General features: G+C 42.2%; 1 protein-coding gene across 1 annotated transcript in view; it reads right to left on the bottom strand.

Annotated features, from left to right (window-relative positions):
- DCDC2B (doublecortin domain containing 2B) overlaps window positions 1–22,120 on the bottom strand; it is a 34,613-nt gene that overhangs the window by 8,345 nt on the left and 4,148 nt on the right. Inside the window, exons 2-4 of the mRNA XM_015408094.1 lie at window positions 20,851–20,908; window positions 1,066–1,142; window positions 239–370 (exon numbers count right to left, since the gene is read on the bottom strand). Coding sequence (XP_015263580.1) covers window positions 239–370; window positions 1,066–1,142; window positions 20,851–20,908 — 267 coding nt within the window. The remainder of the gene's footprint in view (window positions 1–238; window positions 371–1,065; window positions 1,143–20,850; window positions 20,909–22,120) is intronic.

The raw sequence follows: 22,120 nt of genomic DNA, 5'->3' as shown, positions 1-22,120 counted from the left end.
AGGAGCAACTGGATGACACACATACCTCTTGGAAAAGAGCCCTGCCCCAGTGCTGGAGCTCACTTTGCCAGTGGGGCTCTGACATGCCAAGAACCTTATGTGGAGGAGGCCCCTTCAAGCCCACTCCCAGAAACACTCTGGGCATGAAGCAATCCACAGCTCATAGACAGCACAAATATACAGTTTCAAAGCTAAACAGAAAAGAAGGGAGTTGGGTGCATTTACTCAGGTAACTCACCTTCGGACAGCTCCACTGCGCAGGTTTGCCCTCTCTGACAGCAGGCTAAGGACGGTGTTCCACTGCTGTAGAGCACTCTTGGAAAGCATCAGGCGGAACGGGGGGCTGAGCAAGTCCCCGTTACGGAAAACACTTCAAAGAAGAAGCAAAAAGCAAAGTGCTGGGCTGATGATGACATGGACAGATCTATGGCAGAGTCCCCCACCCAGGATACCTCTTTTACACAAGCTTGTTCAGAGGCGTTCCAAGGGAAACCTAGAAGGTGCCATGCTGTAATCTCAGTACCTCAATTGTTCTGTCCCCCGGAGAACCCTGTGCACACAGAATCCTCTGCAGAGGAACCAAGCCTTGCATGTCTGCCATGGAGAAAGTGCCACAGAGAGGTCTGGAAGGCTTGTTCCATTGACCACGCTCAGTGCACACTTGCAGATGTGCACTGCAAAGGAAGATGGTGTGCAGCAAGCCTGTCAGAGAGGGTTGCCCACCACGGTCACTGTTCTCATTCCAAAGAACAGGGTCATCGGAATGCAGTCAGCAAGTAACCACCATTTGAACAAGGTGAGGTGTCATGCATTTTCTGTCTTGACGCTTCCTAAATATTTCCCCCATCACCACCACCTCACATGCATGGAACTGGGCCTACAGATCTGTTCCACTAACAATGTTTCTTTCCCGTGCGAACAACCTTCTGCTGATGCACCCATTGAAGACTTCCTTGTGCTGGAGAAAAGCACCAGTGTTAGTGGAATAAATCCACAGGATCCAACCTATATTTACTACATTGTCTCCAAAAAGGAATCTTACATAGAAATTAAAGAGTCACTCACTGTATAATGCAGGGCATGTTCACCTGTCTCCTGCATCGCTCCAAAACATTCACCCTCCGGGAAATGACTGGATAGCTCTAAAAACCAAATAACATCCATTCATATAGTAAGTACTATTTATTATCAAGATGCTGCTGTCAGTGGACATGACACTTTGTAGATAAACATAAAACAAAGAAGCTAGGTCCATGTCCCAAGGAGCTCATAGTGAAAACTTTGACAGTAAGGCATCAAACACAGAGTCGAGTAATAAAGGAGGAACTGAGTTAACTGCAGAACCACTATACATCCCACCCAGAAACACTGGGAGGATTTGTGAGCCCTGAAGCAGAAACAGGATTCTGTCCTCCCTAAAACTTGGAAACAGTGTTTTCTCAGGAATGGATTGGTCCTTTGGATCACTGGGAAACTTCCTGGTGGGCCACTGCTCTGGAGGGCCACTGGTGGCCAGGAGGAAGCTGAACCAAGTGGGCCCTTAGAGGAGGATAGTGGCTCAGAGGTTGCTTGGCTTGGATCCAGACCGCAGCAATGATGTCAGCACAGACAGGCTCAGCTTGCTCAAGGGTTTTTTAAAAAAAAAATCATTCCACATAGAAAAGCATGCAGTGTTAATGTAAAACAGTACAGTATTCATGTTAAATGTTCAGTGCACATTCAGTAAAGAAGCTATGAGCATATCAACCCATTTTTATGAACTACACAGGCACAAATGACACAGTATTATACAAGAGCAGAGTGGAGTTTTTGTTTTTGAAAGTTAAAAGAAGAGTTTAATTACAAAAAAATAATAACTGGGTTCTCAGTCTTCAGCAAAAGAGACATTTTGTTCCCCCAACTGAACAACTGCCTGGAGGGGAAAAAACCTATTCTAACAGTCACACATTTAAGATACCAATATGGCATAGACACAGCATGTCATGCAGGCATGAGCAGGCAAACATTTTATTCCGAAAGCCAAGTTCAAATAGAAGTGGGGCTCCGCAACAGCTGCCACCACATTTTTGCACAGGAAAAGAAAACCCAACTAAGAAGCCGTCTCATGGGCTTCTCACCAATATCAAGAAACCCATTTTGAAGATCCATTGCAGGACATTTAACAGCTCCTCAGAAAAGGACTGAAGGCTTCATATAACCCAACACTGAGAACAAAAACAGAACCAAAAATGCAATATACCAATCCTTAAGTATCTAAACGGAAGACATCAAGAGAGAGAGAATTCTGATCAGATTTCATAAAACAGAAGAGTCAGACTCCATCACTTAGTATGTAAAGACTGGACAAGCTGAGATCATAGAGGGATCTACAAATGAAAAAAAAAGAATCACTTGGGATAACAAAATTACCCTCAAGACATTTATATTGATACTCAACCTTAATTTTGTTTTGTTTAAGAAATAAAGAGTCAAATCTTGGTAGTTTCTGACAGATTTGCACTAGACAAGCTACTTTGAATTTTTCTTTATGTTTACATATGAAGACTTTTAGCTTTCCTGTCAAAAGAGACTGCAACTGATTATGGAGGTTCTGCAGTGCAGGTGGCACCTTAAAGAGGGAGGATCCTAGCTTTTGTTCTTCAAATGATCCTCCAGAGTTGTTAAAAAAAACTGAGGGAAAGCTTTTTTGGAATTAAAAACTCTTGTGTTTTTATTTCACTTGTTTCTGAAGTCCGCTCACCAAACAGTGGGAAAGGCTCCATTATGCCTAACATAGAGGGGGAAAGGATCGAAAAAGTCAGATTTCCATTCACTTTCCTCTGCAGAATCTGACAGAAGACATTTCAGAGAGTTCTGTTCATTCCTTTCCTTCAGAACATTGGGTTGCCTTGCAGGAGTTCTCCAGGTCCAAAGATGACTTGGAAATATAATAAGGGCTTTTAATGTTGTCCGATTCAGACATCATGGAGTCCAGAGATTTTGTCCAGGTAAGCAGCATCCATGGATGCTTCACTGGATGTCCTGATGCAGTTCATTTCTGAGGAATGGACAGAATGAAGTTTTCTAACGCTGTGCTCTGGAGAGTCTTTGTTACCATCATTCAATGCATCTCCAAAATCCTCAAATTTGAGGATTTTGAATTCCAGTTTCCTTAGAAATGTAGACAGCTTCTTTGGACCCTCTTCATTTGCAGACGGGTCTTTGCTGCTGGGAGTGTTCAACTGGAGGCACCTGAGCAACAGTGGCATACCCAGATCAGGAACTTCGTAAAGCTCATCTTTATATGGCATGCAGTCCTCGATTTTATCCCACGTTTGCTCGCAACAAATCTCTATTCAGCACCAGTTATATCCAAGAGGCGCTCCTGGGAGCCAACGAAAACATCCCTTCCAGGCAAGTACGGGGAAACTGATTCATCTGAACAACCTCAGCTGGCTAATTTAAGCAGACATCATTGTTGCTACCTAGCAGGCCACTACCAGTTTGACCATCATTGGGGCAGTGAGCAGAGCACAAACAGTTCTGATCCAGGCACTCTTCTGGGCTTTTCAGCAGGGCTCTCTCATTAGTGATGCTTCCACTTTCTCAATCCCGCACTGGAACAGCAGCTTTGCTTTCGAAAGTTTCTTCTTTCATGGGTTCGCAACATTCTGGTGTGACACCTGCGACTCCAGCTCTTCAGTGTACTTGTTACGCTGTTCCAGCATCTTTCTAAGGCAGCTGGTTTCACACTCGCATTGATCGAACTTGAATTGAAGTGCTGCTACAGTGAACCGCCCAAACTTCTGGGGTGATCAACTTCCAACCACAGCCTTTAGCCACAAGTTCTCCCACACAAGTCCTCTTTTTTCATACCACAGTTTCCTGTTTACCTCCACTATTCCATGTCATCTTTCACTTTTTGGTACATATAATTAGCTGCCTGAAGCTTCTGGGTCAATGCAACCAGAGTCTCAGAAACATCTTTGTTCCCATCATTCAAGAGAAGAGGACTCTTCTGATTTTTTTGTCTGACATATCCAGAGTCACAGGACGCAAATTGGATTTTAGCTGGGACTCCAAATTCAGGTTTCTGCAGAGATTCTATCTCATCCTCATATTCTTTGTGAAGGAGCTCAAGCCTGGATTTGCAGAGCTGTTTCTAACCACAGGGGTTAACACGGGATTACTTTCACTAGCTTCTCCTCTGACTTCTTTGCAAGGATTTTTGGGGGGGTGATGGGGATCTGGCAAGCAGGACACTGACTATTGTTCTTCAGCCACACCTCAACCCAAATGGAGCAGAAGACATGGTGGCTGGTATTGACAGAGTAATTAACACAGCAGCAGTGTACAACCTGATTAAAGAGTAGTCAAGTCAAGTCATTTATTGTATTTAGCCATTGGCTGTTACAAAATACAGCAGAGCATTCATAAAACATTAAAATACAACCTTAGTGACCGGGTTAAAATTAACTACTAGTCCGTGGTAAAAATAGAATAAAACAGGTTTGATCAAGTAGCCTGACCTTAGATCTAGTCTTAGATGCTGCTAAAGCAAACAGGGAAACTCTATGGGATAGATAAGCATCCTTGTCTGACAATAGGCACGCAATCTTCTCGATTTCTGGGAGCGCCCTTGCAGACCTAATAGAATTCCTGCTAAAAATTTCTCACAAAGCTGTAAAGGACACTCTGAGGTTATAGTTAGAGATATTAACTAGATAACTTGACCTGCAGTGGTCAACTTTCAATATTTATACCAGGGAGCCACTAGATTTCAGATCAGAGAATGATTGATCAATGCATCAGCCTTGTATATCCAGTCCCTAAGATGTGAATTCTCAGCTGAGACCCTGAGAAGGTCATTTGGAATAGTATATCTTTGAAGGATAATATTAAGAAAGTTAGAATGGCTAGGGTCTTTACCAATATGGAAGTTGCCTGATTGATGGCTTATAGGAATGGAGCTTGGAGGTGTGTTCTTTTTCCAGTGTTTTATAACCGCCAGGTGTACCCGGGCCTTCACAGAGGGAAGTCCCAGTTCAGCTCTCATTAAAGATGTGGGAGTACCTCTGGGCAAAGCTAGAATTCGCCTCATAAATTGATTTTGGATTACCTCCAAATTAGCCAAAATATCCTCCTTCCAGCCCCAAACTTCAATTCCATATAAGAGATGGGGGATGACCTTGCTGTTGAATAATTTCAGTGCCGGGTCAATCAGACGGGCTGCCCTTTGTGTGAAAAAAATGTACAATTGATCCTACTGTTCTTAATGCTGAGGCTTTTATTGATGCAAGATGGTTTTTCCAATTCAGAGTCTCCGTGAAGGTTACACCAAGATATTTAAATGTTCTGCATTGTTCGATGGGGTTGCCAAGGTCAGTCTATTGAGAGATTTTAGGCTTTCTCCTAAAGACCATTACCTTGGTCTTTGCATAGTTTATATTGAGCGATTCCTCATTACAGTATTTCCCTAGCTGGTGTAAAAGTCTTCTCAGACTGATTTTAGTTAGGGATATTAGGACCATGTTATCCGCATAAAGAAGAATTGAAATTTCTTGTTGACAGAGTGATGGAGGGGGGAAATGCGGACCTGAGAGAATCTCTGTAATGTCGTTGATGTACAGATTAAATAGCAATGGAGCCAGCACACAGCCCTGTTTCACACCTTTGCCAACAGGAATTCTACTGGTTAAAGAGCCAGAAATACCCACTCTAATTTGGGCAAAAGTATCTCTATGTAGCTCTCGAAGGAGCAGTAATAATCACCTCTCAACCTTCATTTTGGCTAATTTAGACCAAAGGCATTCCCTGTTTTTGAAATCAAATGCGGCGGCCAGGTCAACAAATGCTACATAAAGTGCCTTTGTTGGTCCGTTTGAACCAAAATGCGACAGTTGGTACAGGGTTTGGCAATGACTGATTGTTCCAAGGCCCTTCCGAAAACCTACTTGAGCCTGATGTCAAATTTGTTCCTCAGCCATCCAGTCTTCCAGTTTTGACAACAAGTATTTACCGTAAAGTTTTGCCGCTATGTCTAATAAACTTACTGGTCTATAATTGTGAGGGTCTGCAGTGTCCCCTTTTTTGTGTATGGGCACCACAATGCTCAGTTTCCAGCCAGAGGGAAACACTCCAGACCCATTGATTTGTGTGAAGACTCTAGCCAGCAAGGGGCCAACCACTCAGGGAAAACTTTATACAGTTCAGGTGGCAAAATATCTTCCCCTGGGGATTTTCCTGTGGATAGTGTGGCTATTAGACCTCTAATTTCAACTTCTGAGACTGGTGGCCATTCCGGTAGACCTGTAAGATCTGAGGGTACAACCTGCAGGAAGTTTTTTTGGCCCTCTTTCGCCTAGTGTATCTCATAGCTCAAAGCAGATCTTTCTTTAGTGCTTTACATTCAGGATCAAACCAAGCATTGTGGGCATGAAGTATTGGTTTCAGAGGCCTATTGTTTATTAGCAGAGGCTTAATTTGAGAATTAATCTCCTCAAAGATTTTAATGGCATCCGAATCATGTTGTAGAAGGGAAGATCTTAAATTGCTCAATTCAGGACTTATTAAGGTATGCACTATTCTGACCACTTAAGTCTCCTAAAATTGGGTGTTACATCCTCTTCAAAGTGTGAGCATGATGTGAATTATAAGAGTTTGCGACAGAGGGCAATGGTCGCTTAGGGTGGAGTCCAGAGCCTCAAACTTGGTGACAAAGCTAAGTAGAGCCGGCGATATTGCTATATAGTCGATTGTACTGGTTCCTGAGGGTGCTACGTAAGTAAAGGTCCCACCTGTTTGGTCTAAGAAAGTACCATGCAAAATATGCAGATTTGTCAATGAGAGCAGTTGCAAGAATTTGAGACCAAACTTGTTTATAACCTGGCCCCTCGAAGAGCGCTCTAAGGAGTGTGCATGCATGGCAATCTGCCCATTCAAGCCATCTCTTGCCTCTGCATTACTTGTTCCTGTCCTAGCATTGAAATCCCCACATAAAAGAACCTGTGCCTTAGAAAACTGAGACATTAACAAGTCAAGCGTATCTGTTAATAAATTCCAAATACGCCCCCTTTCCTGCCCTGGTGAGCCCCTTGGAGGAATGTATACATTTACACATAAAACACTTTTAAAGTGCGCTCCTTTGATAAGTAAAGTTTGGATGTTTTTAGGGCAGTTGTTTTCTAAGACTTGAATGTCCACCTTCAGATCCACTGAGACCAAAGTAACCAGCCCTCCACTTCCCCGCCCCTTTGAGTGTGTTTTAGTCACTGGTATGGAAAATACCCTGTATCCCTGAATAACACGGAAGTCAGAGCTCTGTATCCAAGTTTCCTGTAAGCAAAGTATGTTATAACAATGCAAAAATGTTAAGAAGACTTATTGCACCAACCCTCCAGATTCCATGATAGAAACTTTAGCTGTCAGTCCGCCTGCACGATCTTACTTAGGTCGCCTTAGGTGTCTAAAAAGACGCATCCATTCTTTTTTAAAAAATATTTTATTTTATAAATTTTCCATATAACACTGCATACAAATATAAATCTCACTGAAATCAACTTCAATAATTCAGATCTCTACAACAAAGTAAGTACATTTTATGAGACATTCTATTAGTAGAAATCCTGTCTCAAATACTGATCTATAAAGATGCTGACTAATTAAACCTTAACTTCAACTATTAAACACAAAACTGACACATGAACTGACACATGGACAGGGTCACTGTATAGCTTAAAATATCGCTATGTTTTCTTTATACTTTAAGGGAATTGTGGATGTAGAAACAGAAGGTTTTGAAAGCTAAGTTTCCATACAATCTAACCATTTTGCAAAGAATAAAAGGTAAAGGTTCACTTGCTCGAAAGGCTTGATCGGAGAGGAAATTGTTTTAAAAATGCCTCCATTGAGTCTTCCATAGGTGCATCAGATTGATAAAGTGAAGAATAATAATCTAGAAAGGCCTCCGATATTTCCTTAGGGGTATGAAGCAGTTGTCCATTTTTGTTCTTAACCACATGTATAGCGTTCTCAGTGGTTCTTTTCTTGTATTTCCAAGCAAGTAATTTGATTGATTGAGGCGATTTAAACCAGTACTTCTGTTTTATATATGCAATCCGTTTCTGGATTTGTGATACTTCTATAGTTTCTTTTTTTTTTTTCATTCTAGAAGTGTCAGCTAGCTGCCATATTTCATTTGTATGTGTCCTTTCCTGACTGTGGCGCTACGGCGCATGCTTGCTTTGCTCGCTTGCTGTAAACAGCGATAGGGAGGCGCTCCTGAGACCGTGCGAACTGGCGCTGCCAGACTGGGTTATCTGACTAACCTTGAGGAAGAGGGAGGGCTTGTGTTCCACTGTTGGTGTGAATCTTTCTGCTCTCATGAGGCATGGAGACTCTCCCGTTCATTATGTAACCTCCCGCCGGGAAAATTCCCGCGTGCGCGCTTGGATTTCATTTGCTTAGCCATTTGCAGCATCACGCTATATGAAGGGATGCATCTGCCCCATTGTCATTCCTAACAATATCCCTGTAGATCATGGCAACAGACCTATAGTCTAATATAAAGTATAGCGCTTCCCTGGCAACAGATCATGGCAACAGACCTATAGTCTAATAAAGTATAGCGCTTCCCTGGAAACGTGTGTGGAGATTTACTTGCTGTTGAACCTGACAAGAAGTAATGATTTGTAGGTACGTTTATTCCCATGTTTGCTGTATTCTACTTCTAGGTTTTTGATTCTGTTTATCATTTCCTGTTTTAGCTTTTGTTTTCTTTCCTATAAGTAGAAGCAATTGCAATCAATTTGCCTCGGACCACCGCTTTTAAAGACCCCCATACAATGTGTTGCGAGACTCCACACCTGGCATTGAACTTCAGATATTCTTTGATGTCTTTATCTATTGTGTCAGTTATTGATTGTAAAAATAAAAGTTTTGAGTCTAGTCTCCAATTGTAGTCTCTTCTGCTTTCGTCCCTATCATCCATCACAGCTTCTACCCAGGAGTGATCTGACCATAGGCGTGCACCAATACTAGCTTCTGTGAAGAAATTTGATATGGATGTTGAAGCTAAAATATAGTCTATTCTGCTGTGCGTTTGAAATCTGGGGGGAAAGTATGTGAAATCTTTGACCGTTGGATTCTTGAGTCTCCAAACATCCACCAGATTAAATTGTTGAAGAACGTTATGTAGGTCTGTGTTACCAGATGGAGAAGAGTGTGGGCATCATTTTTCCTGTTTCTTTAACAAGTTAGATTTGTCTAAGAGTTGGCTTAATATATAATTTAAATCACCGCCTATCACACAGGGGTCAGTGCTGAAGGCTGCTAACTTAAAAAGAGTATCACGTATGAATTCGACTTGACCGTTGTTTGGCGCATATGAAGAGACTAGTGTTATTGCATGACCATTCAAAGCGCCATTTAAAAACAAATATCTACCAAAGGGGCCATGTTCTGCTTTGAGAAGTTGGAATCTCACTGATTTATGTAATAAAATCGCAACACCCCTGGACTTAGATGTGCCCTGTGCCTGATATTGTTTTGAAAATTTCTGGGAATTGAATACTGTATCCTGTTTTCCTTTGAAATGTGTCTCTTGCAAAAATATAATATTGGCATTTTGCCGTAATAACTCTGAAAGCACCCTCTTCTTCTTGATAGGTGAGTTAAGACCTCTACAATTAAGAGAAAGGTATTTAATTTGTTGCTTAGGTATCATTGTTGGGTAAATTAAAATGTCAGTTATTGAATACGATCAAATTAGTGCACTCATGTTAGAAGTATGCATTCCATCGCTAAGGTTGTTTTCCTGAGAAAAACCGTCAAAAGTGGCTGAATTCATAGACCTCCTGAGTGTCATCAGATTTATCATGCTGTCTACCTTTGGACTGCTCTCAAAGCTTGGGTATGAATTGTACCCTGTGTCATCAAATGCCCTTACAAACACTAACATTATACAAACAAAAACAAACAACAGTACAAATCCGTACAGAGTCAACTTATGGACCCTGTCTTCCCTTCCCTTCAGGGTGTAAACTGTGTAAATCACAGTGTTTTATAAAGTGATTAAGGTTACTAGAGGACTAGACAGAAAAACCCCTCTTTCCCCCCTATTGATTAAATAAGATATTATTAAATTTGTAACCATATTGATTCAAATTTTAGATTCATAAACAATATTCCTATTCCTATTGCTGTACGTGCAAACAGTGGTCAAAGTTAAGTCTTGGGTTATTTCATCAATTACGTAAAGTATATCATTATGTGTTATAATAGATTCCTTAAGGCTGAAGCTAAGGTGTTGAACATATAGCATCCTGACAACTGCTATATAACTTTCCAACAATACCACTCAATGCTGTATTAAGGTCTAAAAATAGGTAAGAAGTATTCCCTCTTGAGAGCTCCATATAAGTAAAAAGTGCCAAGCTTTATCTTACTTATAAAGCAAATATTACTTGTCATTTGGTAACGCGCCACTAGATGGTGATCTAATACAAATAAACCATAGTGCATAACATACAGTGAAATACAACTATTAGTTTCAAATGGTTAATATATATTTAATCAATTATACAATTCCCTATTTGTATATGCCATAAAGTGATTTATGAGTAGATTCTTAGCCCTATAGTTTGTATGTAGCTTATATTTTAATAGTGTAGCCTTATTAATATGAGTTGCAAAGTATTTATGTTTTTAAATATAGAATATAGTTAATAACAAGTTATTTTCTGATATTGCGATTCTTTTAAATTGATTTCATGACAACCTTTAGGGTCTGAAATCATGATATAACTTTTTAGAACCTTTCACATGCAATCTATGACGATCAACCATAATATTTGTTGCAGTTGTTGTTGTTCAGTCGCACAGTCGAGTCCAACTCTTCGCGACCCCATTGACAAGATCCCGCCAGGCCCTCCTGTCTTCCGCCGTCCTCTGCCGTTTGCTCAATTTCATGTTAGTTGCATCTATGACACTGTCTAACCATCTCATCCTTTGCCGTCCCCGTCTTCTTTGACCTTCAATCTTTCCCAGCATCAGGGTCTTCTCCAGTGAGTGCTCCCTTCTCATTTGGTGGCCAAAGTATTTGAGCTTCAGTTTCATTATCTGGCCTTCCAGGGAACAGTCAGGGCTGATTTCTTTTAGGATTGACTGATTTGTTCTTCTTGCAGTCCAAGTTACTCTCAAGAGTCTTCTCCAGCACCATAGTTCAAAAGAATCTATTCTTCGGCGCTCGGCCTTCCTTATAGTCCAACTCTCGCAGCCATACATGTCTACTGGGAATACCATTGCTTTGACCATGCGGACTTTTGTTGGCAGGGTGATGTCTCTACTTTTTATCATGCTGTTTAGGTTCGCCATCGCTTTCCTCCCAAGGAGCAGGCGTCTTTTAATTTCATGGCTGCAGTCACAGTCTGCGGTGATCTGGGATCCCAGGAACGTGAAGTCTGTCACTACTTCCACGACTTCCCCTTCTATTTGCCAAGGAGTGATGGGGCCGGATGCCATGATCTTAGTTTTTTTGATGTTGAGCTTCAAGCCCACTTTTGCGCTCTCCTCTTTTACTCTGAGCAAGAGGCTCTTTAGATCCTTTTCACTTTCAGCCATTAGAGTGGTATCATCTGCATATCTGAGGTTGTTGATCTTTTCCCCAGCAATCTTAATTCCCGCTTGTGATTCATCCAGGCCAGCATTTCGCATGATGTACTCTGCATATATATTAAATAAGCAAGGTGACAGTATACATCCTTGTCGTACTCCTTTTCCTATGCTGAACCAATCAGTTGTTCCGTATCCGGTTCTAACTGTCGCTTCTTGGCCCTTATACAGGTTTCTCAAGAGACATGTGAGGTGGTCTGGTACTCCCATCTCTTTAAGGACCTGCCATAGTTTGTTGTGATCCACACAGTCAAAAGCTTTAGCATAGTCAATGAAGCAGAAGTAGATATTTTTCTGGTACTCTCTTGCTTTCTCCATAATCCAGCGAATGTTGGCAATTTGATCTCTAGTTCCTCTACCTCTTCGAAACCCAGCTTGTACTTCTGGTAGTTCTCTATCCACGTACTGTTGAAGCCTAGCTTGTAGGATCTTGAGCATGACCTTGCTAGCGTGTGATATGAGTGCAATTGTGCGATAGTTTGAACATTCCTTGGCGTTGCCCTTCTTTGGGATTGGAATGTATACTGATCTTTTCCAATCCTGTGGCCACTGTTGCGTTTTCCAAATTTGCTGGCAAATGGAGTGCAGCACTTTAACAGCATCATCTTCTAAGACTTTGAATAGCTCAGCTGGAATACCATCACCTCCACTAGCTTTGTTGTTAGTAATGCTTTCTAAGGCCCATTTAACTTCACATTCCAGGATGTCTGGCTCAAGGTCAGTGATTATACCGTCGTGTTTGTCAAGGACATTGAGGTCTTTCTTGTATAGTTCTTCTGTGTATTCTTGCCATCTTTTCCTAATCTCTTCTGCTTCTGTTAGGTCCCTACCGTTTTTGTCCTTTATCATGGCCAGCTTTGCATGGAACGCTCCCTTGATTTCTCCAATTTTCTTGAAGAGATCTCTAGTCCTTCCCATTCTATTGTTTTCTTCTATTACTTTGCACTGTTCATTCAGGAAGGCCTCCTTATCTCTCCTTGCTGTTCTCTGGAAATCTGCGTTCAGTTGGGTAAATCTTTCCTTTTCGCCTTTGCCTTTCGCTTTCCTTCTTTCCTCTGCTATTTGTAAAGCCTCATCAGAAAGCCATTTTGCTTTCTTGCATTTCTTTTTCTTTGGTATGGTGGTGATTGCTGCCTCCTGTACGATGTCACGAACCTCTGTCCATAGTTCTTCAGGCACTCTATCTATCAAATCCAGACCCTTGAATCTATTCTTCACCTCTACTGTATATTCATCAGGGATGTGATCTAGGTCAAACCTGAATGGCCTCATGGTTTTCCCGATTTTCTTCAGTTTAAGTCTGAATTTTGCAATGAGTAGCTCATGATCTGAACCACAGTCAGCTCCAGGTCTTGTTTTTACTGACTGGATAGAGCTTCTCCATCTTTGACTGCAAATTATATAGTCAATCTGATTTCGGTGTTGCCCATCTGGTGATGTCCATGTGTAGAGTCGCCTCTTAGGTTGTTGGAAAAGGGTGTTCGCTATGACCAGTGTGTTCTCTTGACAAAACTCTGTTAACCTTTGCCCTGCTTCATTTTGCTTTCCAAGGCCAAACTTGTCTGTTATTCCGGTTACCTTTTGACTTCCTACTTTAGCATTCCAGTCCCCTATGATGATGAGGACATCATTTTTTGGTGTTAGTTCTAGGAGGTGTTGTAGGTCTTCATAGAACCGGTCCACTTCAGCCTCTTCTGCATCAGTGGTTGGGGCATAGACTTGGATTACTGTGATGTTGAATGGTTTGCCTTGGAATCGGACCGAAATCATTCTGTCATTTTTGAGATTGTATCCCAGTACTGCCTTTTGCACTCTCTTGTTGACTATAAAGGCCACACCATTTTTTCTACGAGATTCCTGGCCACAGTAGTAGATATAATGGTCTTCTGAGTTAAATTCGCCCATTCCTGTCCACTTTAGTTCACTGATTCCTAGGATATCGATGTTCAGTCTTGCCATCTCATTTTTGACCACGTCAAACTTACCTTGATTCATAGATCTTACATTCCAGGTTCCTATGTAGTATTGTTCTTTGCAGCATCGGACTTTCCTTTCACCATCAGACACATCCACAACTGAGCGTCCTTTCGGCTTTGGCCCAGCCACTTCACTCTTTCTGGAGTTACTTGTACTTGCCCTCTGCTCTTCCTCAGTAGCATATTGGACACCTTCCGACCTGAGGGGCTCATCTTCTGGCGTCATATCTTTTAGCCTTTTGATACTCTCCATGGGGTTTTCTTGGCAAAAATACTGGAGTGGGTTGCCATTTCCTTCTCCAGGGGGATCACTCTTGGTCTGAGTTCTCTGCTGTGGTCTGTCCGTCTTGGGTGGCCCTACATGGCATAGCCCACAGCTTCATCAAACCACGCAAGCCCCCTCGCCACAACAAGGCAGTGATCCATGAGGGGGATTTGTTGCAGAGCTTAATATTAAACAAAAGCTTGTCACTATATGTTGAGAATGGCATCATTTTTAGTATTTACTAAGCCAAAAGATCAGGTACTTAAAATAAAAAAGCAAAACCCAAACATTAACTTTAGACCCTTAACTATTAAATTGCTTTGTATTTAGCCAAATACTTTCCAAATGTACGTTGAGGTTCATGGGGTTTTCATTCCCGTTTCTTCTTTCCCTGATTGTACGCCATCTTGAAGTAGTCTGGTCTAGGGGCTGTGGATGAATATCCGGCTGGAGGTCTTGCGGTGGTTGCAACTGAAGATCTTGCAGGAGTTTTAAACCTGAGTCTAGGTCTGTGGCATGAAGAATAGTCCTGTGCGCAGACACTTGTAGTTTGAAATATACAATCCATTTGTAGTTGATTTTCACCTCAGCCAAAGTTTGCAAAATCAGCTTCAGAATTTTCCGTCTCTGTAAAGTCTCTGCAGACAAGTCCTGAAATACTTGGATTTTGTTGTTCTGCATCTGCAGTGTGCCTTTACTCCTCGCCACAGAGAGAATCTTAGTTTTCGTTCGGGAGTCCATTAATTTAACCACCACGTCTCTGGGGAAGTTGCTTTGCCTTGCCCGTAATGAGCCAACTTGGTATGCTGTATCAATCAAGGGAGCAACTCCCTCTTCCAGTTCCAGAATTCCCGCTAGCCATGTAGCAATGAAAGACTTTAAATCTGATGCTTGCACCACGTCCTTTGGAATCCCGCAGAATTTTACATTGTTGGCTTTAAGTTGATTTTCCAAAGCTATGATTTTTTCCGATGCCCATTCTTCCTTTTTATAAAGATAGTAAGCATCATCTTGCAATGTTAGGCAAGACTCCATTGGAGAGTCACCCGTCTTCACAACCTAGGCCACATTTTGATTCAGTTCGTTTATTTGGGCAGTAATCGGTTTTAAAAGTTATGTTATTGTAAAAGTCATATTCTTCTCTAAGGCCTGGATCGTTTCATTAAATTCTTGGCGCAAGACGATCAGCCCTTCCTGATTATGAGTCCCTGAGTCCACCGCTGTTTTAGAAGCTGTTTCAGGGATCGTTGAGCTGGGCCCGTTTTTGGTATTGCGAGTAAAATAAGAAGTTACTGGTGTACTTACAGGGCTGGATTTCTTGCCTTTCATTTTAGAGTTTTTCCCCATATCTTTGGGGTGATCACAGATTCGGAATACTGTGTTTGCTGGTGTTAAGGGGGAAAATCATCGGGAGCTAGCTAATCAGGTTCCATTGCCTTCCGCTCCGACGCCATGCCCCTCAACGCATCCATTCTTGACTGAAACGGCTCCTTCTAGGTTCCCTAACCCTTTAAGTTCCTGAGGGTGATGAAAGCTCTTACTTTCAGGATTCACTTGCTGGGGAGTGATGTCTGGCTCTCTTGTCTTTCTTGAGTCGTCAGTCAAAGGTATTAGAGGAGTTGGGAAAGTAACTAAGACTGGTTAGCCCTCAGACCCCACTGCAGGCACTGGCTGCCTTAGTTCTTGTTGTGTGGCGACCGCTTTGGATCTCTGAAGTTTATCCTGTCTGATCTAGCGGTGATTGAGGATTGTTCTATTGGTGGTAAAACTGAAAATGAGCACAATAGGTCCTCTTCAATTGAGCTCAGAGGATAGATTCTCCGGGGCCAAATTCTGGTAAGTAATGTGGTTAGGGCTCCGAACCAGGTTGTGTTGAATCGCCTCTGTTGGAACTGCTTTGAGGGAGTGACCCACTTCCATCTGAGTAAGTTCTTTTTGCAAGCGCGGTAGCAAAGAACTTAGAAGTGTGTTGGCAAAAACTCTAGCTGTAAAGATTCCTTTACTGTTGTGCAAAAGCTCTTTACATCTTGATAGAAGGCTAGGAATCCTGTTGCTGGCAAAAGTATAATTCTTTGAGCCTGGATTGAGTTGCTAATAGACTCCATTGAGATAAGGTCGATTGGCAGCGGTTTCTCACTTAGAAGGGCTTTTAAATGGCAGGTGGCCTGCTGTAGTGACTTCCAGAGTATCATCTGCCCCTTATACCTGCAGACAGTCAAACACACTTTACAGGGCTGTAACTTTAATTGGAGTTGAGCTGCATTCGTTTGTGGCTGTTGTACCTTGCTCTTTATACCACCTCCTTTTTGAGTTAAGGAGAGTGGTTTTTTGAAAAGAGACCCCTTGGTTTCTACATAGTCTTTGGTGTTGTTTGTGAGCTGTTTAATAAGTTGATAATAAGTTGATCCATTTTTCCTTCAATGAGGTTTAGTCTTTAGACTCAGCTTCTTTCTCCTGTTTTGAAGATTGAGACAATGTGTCTCCACTCTCTGCTTCATAGTTGTTATCATTGCTACAATTAGCAAGAGGGGAGAAGTGGTTTGACGTTGGAATATCAAATGTTGGGTAAACATGCAGTAAAAAAGTCGTCAATTTTAGTCTGTTTGCATGCCGGTGGAAATAAATACTCATCATCACTTTGTGGTCTTTTGTAAGCACACATTTCTACTTTCAGAAAACGGCCCCGCACTTGGTCTAGTTACCAGCAGACACCAAGTTTCACCTCACAATCTTCAGCTCTCCTCTGTTTGTTCTTCAAATGCTCCAGTTGCCCAGCTTTCAAGGTTAATACTCCCAACAATTAGAGAGGCTAGATATCAAAATAGAATATCTAAGCTGGAGGTAGAGGGCATGTTTTCCTTGAAAATACTACAAGATTCAGAGTTTCAAAGCATCAGTATCTTGTTGTCAGAACCCACAGCTTACAACGAAGTACACACATTCAGGAACGGTTATACTTTTATTGCAAAGCTATAGATGCAGTAACACAGGCACTGTTAAGAATGGCGGCAACCCATTGAGCATAATAGGATATAGGGCATTCGTATGCACCCCCCCCCCCATGGCATGGGCCAATTAGCTACCCTCCCACGCGCGGGACCAACTAGGATGTAGTTAGAAACCTATCTGTATCTCTCCTCTTCCCTATCAAATGTGTTATTTCCTAAATAAACCTTTATCTACTCTTTAATCGGTGGGAATGTCGCTGAGAGAGGAGAGACTGAATGACAGATGTCTGCAAGGAAAGAGGAAATGGCTCTAAAAGCAGCAATGTGGAGAAAGACAAAGAATGACACTTAACAGGAGAGAGAAGGTGCTGTCCTCACTATCTTTCTAATTGCCCTTGCTGCCCCCTTCCGGGTCTTCTTCTCTTCTTTATACACCAGACATTGTCTTTTCCAACAGCTGGCACAGATGGCTGGGTGGTGGACCTTTCCCAGGCAAATATGGCAAGTGATGGGCAGTGAGAGAAGCAATGTAATATTCTGAACATTGTGCCATTGTGATGTTTTAGAATCCTGCGAGTGTGGAAGCCCCAGTCCATAGGCTGCAACAATGTCAAAGGAACGCTCAAGGGTTCTTTTAACATCCCAATACACCCCCAGGATATCTACACAAAATGGACATATCAAATCAGTTTTGTGTAGCTCTGTATCCAAGCAAGGTCACAAGCAGTATAACTGCCTGTCAGCATTTAGCATTCTTCCCATCATGCATTTAAGCAATGAACCTAAGTGAATATTTGAATATATGTTCATGATTGATTTCTGTCCATGTAGTTAAAATCATAAACAGCACTTAACATATGTATCACAGAAAGGTTTAAGTGTACCTGAAAAGCTCATTCTGTTAGTCAGTGGCAGAGTGCAAAATGCTTTAACAGTGTTTCATAAACTGTGCATACAACACTTTCCACAGTCAGCTTCAAGAGAATTGAAACCAGAGTTTCACAAGTCACTTGATATAGTGCGATACTTCCCAGAACGAACGAGCAATGCTTATCTCTGTGTCCGTGAGCCTGCTGTATGTTTACTCCAAAGTACTGTTCAGCTAAGGTTCTAATTATATTCAAGATTTTCCTTTAGCTGTCTTGTTTAGATTAGTTACTTCCTGTGGTATTCTGGAATCGGGATAATGATCAGTTCGTATTCGTTGCTTTTCATTTTATCGTCAAATCGATTGTTCCTTATTTTATTTTTGTTATTAAGTCTATAACAGTGCTTCAACAATCATAACATTTTTGAAAAACAGAATAACTTTGGTGCAAAATGAAAGACAATACCTCCCATCTCTACCCCAATAAATCAAGAATTAATTATTAATAATTGATTAATAAATGCTAACCAAGAGGCAAAAGAAAGTAATTACTTCTTTAAATTTAATTAAATTTAAAACGATAGTAGCTGTGAGAAACCTTAGTAGGGCTTTGACTGTTCACACTGGACAACCAGGAGCTGCAACTCCATGGTTGGTTGGGTTTTTTTAATCATCACACATCTAAAAAAAAGACAGGAGGCTGACAGGGAAAAACTGGAATGCAACAGGTTCTTGGGCTAGCTGTTGTGAAAGCAATCTGTGTGCAGATGCTCCTTCCTGCCTGAAAGTTCCATGCAGCTATTTGACTGGGGGGTAGTGATGGCTGTGATTATTCAGTGTGAGGAGGAAGAGAGAAGCGTCAAAAAGCACATGCACGCAGAAGGCAAGAGGCACTGGCGTGCTGTTGTGGTGTGTGCTACATGCAGAAATGAGGAGCACACACTTAACATGCATGTACCTCTGCTAACAACCCAGCCGTTCCCCAAAACTCATCAGCCATGTCTGTACACTTGTTCATTTTTCATAGGAAACCCCTGCTGTGATAAAGACTGGCTAAACCCAACCTCTGAGGCTTGAACATGTCAATAGACAGCCTCTGCCCACATTCAGGATTCTCCTCCCTAACATGTTTCATTGCTACGACAGAGGGTGTTGCTATCACAACACGTTGAAGGCCTTCTTCACAATGGTGTGTAAGCGGTGTTGCTAGGGCTGCTAAGTCTCTTGTATACACACAGCAGGTCTCAAAGGTGGACAGAATGATTCCAAAAGGCTCCTCCCAGCTCTCATGCTTCAAATCCTCAGGCTGAAACAGACAAAGAGGACAAATCCTCCAGGGGCCAACCTCCATAATTCAGAGCTTTGCTTTCAGCTGCTAGGTCCTTTTCTCCCTCTCCCAGTATACTAGAACATGAGGGCCTCCTGTGAAGCTGATGGACAGTAGATTCAGGACAGACAAAAGGAAATGCTTCTCTACCCTATGTGGAATTCACTGCCAGCGAATATACTGATGGCCACAGGCATAGACAACTTTAAATGGGGATAAAACAGATTCATGGAGGACAGGGCTACCAGTGAATACTAGCTATGGTGACTAAAGGGAACCTCCACATTCAGGCAGTGAATCCTAAAGGGAATCTTCACATTCAGAGACAATAAACCTCTGAATACCAGTGCCAGAAGCCAACATCAGGGGAAGGCCTTGGCATCTGTGCCCTACTGTGGCCCCTCCAGAGTAACTGCCTGGCCACTGTGAGAGCCAGGATGCTGGACTAGATGGACCATTGGTCTGATCTAGCAAGGCTCTTCTTGTGTTCTTATTAACACACACCTGGGCTGACACACCCTAAGCAGAGTCACAGCCAAAACTAACAATTATTCTGATTTAAGGGGGAGGGAAAAGAGAGAAAGGAGAGATGGCAGAAGAATCTTACGTTGTGGGACAAGTCCTAGGACTGAAACAGCCTTGTGGTGTAGTAGTTAGAGTGTCAGACTAGGATCTGGGCAACTTAGCTTTGAATCCCCACCTCTGGCATAGAAGCTTTCTAGGTGACCGTGAGCCAATCACACACTCTCACTCTAAACCTACTTTACTGGGCTGTTGTTGTGAGGATAAAATGAAAGAGAGAACAATGTAAACCAAGGTTCTACAGAGTCAGAACACTTCAGATGACTTACGTAAGCAAATCAAACCAGACATTCCAGGGAAAAGCACACAGACACAAAAATTAACCAATCTTAGTCAACATCTTCAAGGGAAAACTTCCTGCCCATAATTAAAGCTGACCCTGTGCAAGGGCAAAGTCTTCTGCTACAGCTACAATCCTGTGCATACTTATTTGGGAATAGTCCCACTTATCAAACCAGCATGGAAGCAATTGCACCACTACCGGTGACATCAGCAAACCTGGCCAGCTGTAGCATGGGCCCAGGAGGGGTAGGGTCACCTAGGTACCTCTTGAACCTGGTCCTGGTGACTGCACACACATTCATATACCACACAGCACAATTCCCAGGAGGCGTCTGGAAAGACTGCCATTAAGTACGGCTCATCAGTCTGAAATCACCAGGCCCTGCCCTGCGAGCCTCCATGTTTGGGATGCTGAAGACCTGGCAGTGCTACGTGAGCTTTTAAGATCTGCTTCAATGCTTTTGTTTCATACAGAATTTATTGGGCAGGTTGGGGTGTGTGGAGACAGCAGCAGCTACCTGGGAATGTAAGCCTGGGGCAAGGTTTCCTCTTAATTATTTTGCAGCTCCTAACTGTAGAGGCACTTTATACCTATTTCAGGGGTCCCCCACCTTTTTGAGCCTGCACACCACTTTTGGAATTCTGACTGGTTGCTGCAAGAGGGGGAACCAACCACAAAATGGTTGCCGCAGCTTACCTTCAGCTGCACACTGAAGGTCCTTGCTCCAAAGCAACATTCTTAAAAATCTGCACAGCCAATCAAATCTCCAATGTTCATTCAGCTGTCTGAACACACTTCGTGGACATCAGCAAAGGTGTTGGAGGATGCTATGAAGCCCATGGGCACCATGTTGGGGACCCCTGTCTTATTTGAGAATTTTGTTCGACTTGCTTCGATCTCCCCCACCCAGCAGCAGCAGCACCCCCCCTCCAAATGTTGCCCAAGGACTCACCTGTGCGCTGACTTTCTTCTGATTCTCACCAAGCTGCTTCATTCCAGGATTTATGTAGCTGCAAAGTGAATGGGGAGAAAATTAACACAGGGGACAAAAGGAGGTCTGGTGGTCAGTGCTGGACTTGGATTCAAATCTCAGTTCAGCCAGACCCACTTGGGAGCATTTGGGTCTAAGCCCCACTCCCCCCCATCTGTACAACAGACAGTGCGTGTGTGTTTTACCTTACAATTTGTTGTGCCACAAAACCAAGAATTATTCAAAACAAAAAAAGCAGGGTTCAGTGTCATTTACTTGGGTGGTTTTGATATATAAAGATCAAAAATTGAAGAAGGAATGTTTGGGAAGCTGACACTCCTCATCAGGACTGCAGTCTTTTCTCTGAAAGGTTCAGTGGCATACGGTTCATAGCTGTAACAGTTGCAGACTTTGGATATCTGAAAGATTATATTCACCTGCAGACCTATATTACTATGCTGCTTTGTAAGATGTGCTAAATGCTTTACTACATTAATTTTGTTCTCACAACAACCCTGCCAGGTAGTATACTGTTACTCCCATTTTTCAGGCAGGGAACCAGAGGCTGGAGAAGGGTGACTTGAAGGTTATGCCAGCAATCCATGGTTCAGGCAGGATTCAGTTCTTCCAGATCCATCTCTACCCTGGCACCGTCTAAGAATCATTAATATTTACAAAGATCCAGGTAGTCAGCCATGTTAGTCTGAAGCAGGAGAACAAATTTAGAGTCCAGTGGCACCTTTAAGACCAACAGAGGTTTATTCAAAGTATGAAAAGGCACTCTTTTTCAAATGCATTGGAATGGTAGACGAGGTTCTAAACTTACAGACAGGGATTTAACAGCAAATTAACACGTAACATGATGATGTTTAAGTTATGCAAAGTGAAAAACTAAATAACATGGTTAAGGTTATAAAATCAACAGTTGTAAAGCAATAAATATGTCAAAATAGCAGATGAATGTCTAAAGGTGTTTTTACTAATTGTGGGAAGTAACAGAATCTTAATTATCTCATCTCAGGCGTAGAGGCCGTGTGGAGGGCACAACAGTATATTTTGAGCTGTATGTAATGTTGCCAGCAGACATCCATTCAGCATTCTAATATACTATTCTGAAAAAGAAATACACTAAAATACAGAGGATTTATAGTCCTTTTTGTTGAGAATACATATATGAGGACTGAATGAGTTAGCATATGTAATGGGACAGTCAAATTTAAGGCATCTTATGCCAGCAAATGCAAGTAGCTAC

This window comes from Gekko japonicus, unplaced genomic scaffold (genome assembly GCF_001447785.1).
Source record: "Gekko japonicus isolate JY-2015 unplaced genomic scaffold, Gekko_japonicus_V1.1 scaffold36, whole genome shotgun sequence".
Classification (NCBI taxonomy): domain Eukaryota; kingdom Metazoa; phylum Chordata; class Lepidosauria; order Squamata; family Gekkonidae; genus Gekko; species Gekko japonicus.
Note: the sequence above shows the minus strand (reverse complement) of the source record. Positions and strands in the feature narration are given on the sequence as shown.